General features: G+C 38.9%; 1 protein-coding gene across 1 annotated transcript; it reads left to right on the forward strand.

Moving 5' to 3' along the window:
* Positions 1-1677: 1677 nt before the first annotated feature.
* nkx3.3 (NK3 homeobox 3) lies at positions 1678-4282 on the forward strand. The gene is made up of 2 exons (XM_061039771.1): positions 1678-2110; positions 2731-4282. Exons 1-2 carry the CDS (start codon positions 1828-1830, stop codon positions 3273-3275), a joined length of 828 nt encoding a protein of 275 aa, XP_060895754.1. The 5' UTR covers positions 1678-1827; the 3' UTR covers positions 3276-4282.
* Positions 4283-6000: the final 1718 nt, after the last annotated feature.

Raw genomic sequence — 6000 nt, forward strand, 5'->3', positions numbered from 1 at the left:
ATAAAAAACCGACTTGCTCTGAATTCACATGACACATGATGCATGAACGAAAAATAAAGTCTAACAGATTCTTTTGACGCATGATAGAAACATAATTTTACAAAACTTTTTACACTTTTGAGGATACATTTTTGTTATTACCAAAATGGCATGCAATAAACTACATATTTTTTCTGTCAATGTAAGACAGGATCTTACAATACAGTGAGAATACAGTCCAGAGAGTAAAAATATATCCTTTATTTGATCCAGGTTCGCTATTGCAAATAGTCACTTAATTTGTCTATGTAGATAATTTTAAGAAAAAACTACATCGAGATGAATTGATGGCCAAGAGTCATGACATGTAATATATATTTTAAATGAGACGACGGTTCTAGAGGCAGTGTGTGTTGAGGAGGAAACAGGCAAAAGAAAGGGGGGGGGGGGGGGGGGGGGGTATTTGGGCGCAGACCATCAAGCAGACATCTAAAGGTGTGTGAGGGTAGAAAATGTTGCTTTATTCGGAGATTCCAACCAACAGTAGAACATTAATCATAACAAGCATGCTAAACAAATTTTCAAAAGGTTTTCTCGAATTAAAACATGTATAATTGTGGCGTTGAAATCGTAATTTAAAACAAAGTGTATCAGAACTCCAGTTTCCCACCCGGACATGTTTTGGAGCTGATTTCTGCTCTGAGGGCTAACAGAGAGATTTCTCTGTTTAGTCAGAGGAAGAAAAACAAAACAACACAGAGGAGGCAGCTCACTGCGTCTGTCATCGCGTCTCCTCAATGAAGGGCAGGTCTGCAGATTGTGTAATGCTTGGGCATGTGCGCGTAAGTGAGTAAGAGAGAGGGGTGGGAGTGGTGTCGACATGCAAAGGTGTCTTTCCTTTTTTACGCATGTCTTCACTTTGAAAACATCACGACCACACGGCGGCGCTACTCTCCTGTTTGAGCAACCAGGCTGGATTTCATCCGTCCGCACCTAAATACTCTACATATAGTTATTATGATTGACACAGAAAAACCGCTAAATTAAAATTATACAACACATCGAGTCAAGTATACACGACTGAAAGCCAATTCAGCCATTTCCTATAACAATGGTTCGTTGTGTAATAAAGTAGACAATCAAACGTGTAGCTATAACAATATTTATACCTCGTATGTGAAGTTAAAGATTTGTGGAAAGATTTAAATCCTCACATGTGAAATCCTGCGCCGATGTGCTCCTTTTACGCATGATTGGTGAACTTTACGCACCAGATTTTCTGACTACAATTTACATACAATTAAAATTTGGTAAAAGCAGTGGCTGAAACGGTCCCTTTTTTGAAGTGATAGCTGATAACATCCACCCTGAGTCCGTAACATATGCCTAATATTAACGTTAATATTTCTAATTCGGAACAGGGTCTCCTATCCAAGCTTTGATAAATTAAGCTATGGAGTTTTTTTTGCATATTTGAATACGTCCTTGCGTTGGTTAAATTGTCGAAAAAATATCAACACTAGATGCATAAATCCTCTGCTAAATCTGCGTCCCTCGTCCGCACTTGGAGCTCAGAGAGCAGCGTGGAGCTGGGCGGAACTAGGGAGTTACCACACAGAGAAAACAGCCAATCACAAGTGAGCTGGAGCAGCTCCTGCTGCTGAGAATGTTGTTATAGACTTGACAGATCCTGATACAGGCTGTTCATTAGCAAACAGGACTTAGGTAACCACAATTAAATTTGAGCAATCGGTAGAAAGAGCGAACCATTGAGGACTTTTGTTTTGGAGAAGCTGATCTCTTCATGCCTTTAAATACATCACATGTGAGAGTGAGCCTAAATCAATCATGACATTAAGTTTTTCGCCCTTCTCCATCAAAGACATCCTCACCGGACGTGACCACCGGGGTAAGACTGGTACCCGGAGTGCAAACGAGCTCTGCGCACCAAAGCGCGACATCAGCTTCGAGCATGATGGCACAAGAGTCCCGGATCTAAATCACCTTGACACGAATGAGAGAGCCAACAACCAAAGGAGACTTCCTTCAGATTTCAGTCAGTCCGTTGGAAATGTACGATCGGATGGTTACAGTGAGGAGTCCACAGGAGAGGAGGCTAAACACGGAGAAGGTGAGCTGGACTGTTCTATCACTTAGCGATTTAATGCATTAAGAAATGTGACGTAAGATTTAGAAGCACCTTTATAGACAAGACAAAAATATTTGATGGGATATTTTAGCAGTGATTTGTTTTACTGACTGCTTTGAATAACTATTAAATTTCTATTAAAAGACATAATTGGCGCAGAGGAACCTCCATCAATGAAAAGACAAATATAGTTTGAAATCAGGACCACAAACATCTTAGTAGCTGCCATTACGGGTTCCTGTAGAGTTTAAAAAAAACACCTGAAGTGATCGAGTTTATTGATTTGATTCTTCATTATTTATCTTTTTTGTAAGAAGTGATGATATGAAGGCTAATAGTCTACTTGAAAGTTGACTTTGTTGTTTGAGAAATACACTCATACTTCAGTATACATAAAGATTAACCAAAGGGTTTTATTTTCCGACATTATCCACCGATTTCTTAATATATTTTATATCATCCCCTGACTTCCTGGAAGTAAAGGGGTAAAACCCCACACTGGCCAATCAAAATTTGGGCTTCCAACCCGCATTTCAGTGATGCAACGATTTTTCTTACACACCTATTGTCGTCACACACTTAATTGTATTTGTGCGCCACAGATAAGCAGCAGCAGCAGCACCATGAGCATCCGAATGATCTGCAGAAAAAGGAGGCAGAACCAGAGGAAGATGGATGTCAGCACAGCGGGGACAACAGCTCTTCCTCAGACGGACAGAAAGGCAGGCCCGGAACCAAGAAGCGCTCCAGAGCGGCCTTTTCTCACGCGCAGGTCTACGAGCTGGAGCGTCGCTTCCACGCGCAGAGATACCTCTCAGGTCCTGAACGAGCAGACCTGGCAGGAGAGCTGAAACTCACAGAGACTCAGGTGAAAATCTGGTTCCAGAACCGGAGATATAAAACCAAACGACGGCAGATGGTGGCCGAGCTGGCGGCGTGCGGATCGCCGAAGAGAGTGGCAGTGAAAGTTCTGGTGAGGAACAGTCATACGCAGCAGCAGCATCAAGTGAATGGACTACACTTCCCAATGACTGTGCCTCTCTATCAGAACTACCAGTATCCGTGCCCGCATCACTGCTGCCGGCCCTGGAGCATCAACACCCTTCAGGGTAGAGCAATGGAGAACTTCAGAAAATACAGGACATGAAGAAGAGCAGCTTGCATTAAAGATAGTGGATGAGCCTATAACACAGTATGCTGTCACACTGGCTCAGAGTGTACAGGGTTTGTTATGTTTGTTTGTTATTTCTAAGGGTTTTCCTCAAGGATCAAAAGGCCTGTCATTTTTTTAGACACAGATGTTAGCTTGCATTGTGTGGACATATGAGGCATTAAGAAGCAAAAGCTTCAATTGAGTAATTATGTGTGAAGAAATATTTAACATTGAAGACCTGGATTTGAGTGTATTATTCAGGAAAGATTTACATGATATTTTCTCATTTGCTGGCTAGTTTTCTCATATTCTAAATACCTTCTTTATTTGATATTAAATGCTTTTTGATTGAAAGGACTGCATCAAAGTATCTGTGGTGGAAGGGCGTTGAACAGGGTGTGCAGTCTTTATGCACAGGTAAATGTAGTCTGACTCACCTCAAAGAACAGAGAGTTCTTCTATCTTAATAAGCATTTTGGGAATAATCATTACCATTAAGAACAAAAGAAATTGACGAGCATCGTTCCTCCTCCTCTGCCTTATTTGACATCCTGAAACAAAATAAGGTAGGTTTCCCATGGAGACCTGGTATGTCATTAAACTGTTATATTTATATTTAATTACGCTGTCCTAGATTATGTATGCTTCACTTTTTTTTTAAGTACATGGATTCACGTTTTGAGTATAGGGGATAATGTTTTTTTATTATAAGGTATGGAAAGAGTTTTTGTTTTGGGGCCAAACTGTTTGATATTTTTTTTTTAGAATCAAGCATGATTAAGATACATGTTTGTTTCATCAGCAACAACAGAAATATTATTGCAAATTTATACAAATACCTAAAATAATAATGGCTGGTCTGAAAGGATGTAGCTGTATTTGATCATTTGAAGTGTTCAAGTGTATCAGTGCAAATGTAATGATGCAAGATTTGGTGAAATAGCGATTGCTCTTATAGTGGCAAATTTGCCCTTGTGATAGAATAAATGTTATTTTAAAGTGTCAAGGAACATGCAGTCTCTGGTGTTTATCCAAACAGACTCAAAACAATCAGAGGACAGTTTGTAATGTTTACAGACACAGATACACACATTTAAATATATAAATATCAGTATATTGTGCGGTTCTGTAATTGCACATTCTCACAATTAGATCAATCGTGCAGCATTAAAATGTACTATATAAACTCACTTTGAGATTACTTTGAGTGACAAGCAACCAAATGAGTCAAAAGGATCATTTGTACAGTATGCTGCTTGTGCTCTCCTACATGACTGCCAAGAAGCGTCTTTTTTCAGAATCCAGACTGAGCGGGAAGGAATCCTGAATTTAAACAAACCATTTTAACTGGATGTGCAAGAAGAAATACATTTTAAATGTGGTATTTATTTGATCTATATGACATATTAATGGATCATAAAACTCAACATGACAACTGTAAGAACACATTCTTTATCTGAGGTGTATGCACTTTAAGTCTGAGCGTGTGTCTGTGTGTATATGTTCTCGCAACACCCAGATAACAGTATTCAAGTTTTAGATAAAGAACAGCACAGACAGCTTGATAAGAAGTCGTTGCATGCTTTTATTAAATGTGTGGGGAAAAAATGAAATACTTGTGATGAGCCAACCATGAAAAGACAAAAGAATTGACTTCTTTAAATGTACTGAGTACTGACTTTAGTAACTTTTATTGTTAAAATGGGCTCTTGTTTGTATATAAAGAGTCCTGAGCAGACTCATTTTTACTGTGTGCTGCATGAGTCAGAGAGGGTCAATAGACCGTGGAGATGTTGCACTATCCAGCCGGGCTGCACAAGACAGCACACATTAATCACTCCTTTGCGAGAAGACTACACCCTCATTCTGAAGGAAAACACATCATGGCCACATTTCATAGGAAAATAAAAACATTATTCCTAAAGGTGAGTTTGACTAAGACCTTAACTGATTGTGCTTTTACAGTAGGTGTTAACAGCTTGAACTACCAGAACTGTGTGGAATAATTGGAGCCTGCAGGCTGCTTGGAAGGGCGAAGTTAACACACTGCCCTTACTTCTGTTAAAGCAGATTTAGGATGGCTAGAGATATCAATAAATCAACAAATCAACCAATCAATCAATTTGTATTTATAAAATCCCAAATCATAAAAAATATGAACTTAATACAAAAAGAGCAGGTGTAGATCGAACTCCATGTTTTACTATTTAAGACTATGCACTGATAGAAATTTCTTTGGTCAGTCCAGATTTCTGATATTTTCAAGGTCTGGCGTGCTGATTCAGATTTTGGCCAATTGAGATTTCTTTGAAGAATTAGAATCGACAACAAACTTTTTCTGTGGCTAATGTTCATTTCATAATACACTTTGAAAAACAAGCAAGACATGAAAATAAATAAGTGGAAAAAATATATACAAAGAATGTATAATAATTATGAATAAATAAAAGTGCATTAACTATGTTTTCAAGTGACTTACTCTTGTGGCCAAAGTATAATAACAAACACTTTCCACACATGACTAAACCTAGGGCGATTGCACACTATGCAAGCGGCACTATAATCGTTTAATCTCGATTTTCTTGTTTTCATGATCCTGGGAAGCTAAAATTGTAATTGTAATTAAAATTTGATGAATTGCCCTCCCCTATAGTATACCCACTTCTCCAGACACCTTGCACCACTGCCTATCTCTCTGTCTTTACTGCTGCCTGTCTTT

This window comes from Labrus mixtus, chromosome 6 (genome assembly GCF_963584025.1).
Source record: "Labrus mixtus chromosome 6, fLabMix1.1, whole genome shotgun sequence".
In the NCBI taxonomy this organism is placed as follows: Eukaryota; Metazoa; Chordata; class Actinopteri; order Labriformes; family Labridae; genus Labrus; species Labrus mixtus.

Coding starts and splice junctions, on each gene's coding strand:
- nkx3.3 (XM_061039771.1), top strand. CDS start 1,828: ATGACATTAAGTTTTTCGCCCTTCTCCATCAAAGACATCCTCACCGGA. Junction 2,111..2,730: donor GGAGGCTAAACACGGAGAAG/GTGAGCTGGACT, acceptor TGTGCGCCACAG/ATAAGCAGCAGCAGCAGCAC.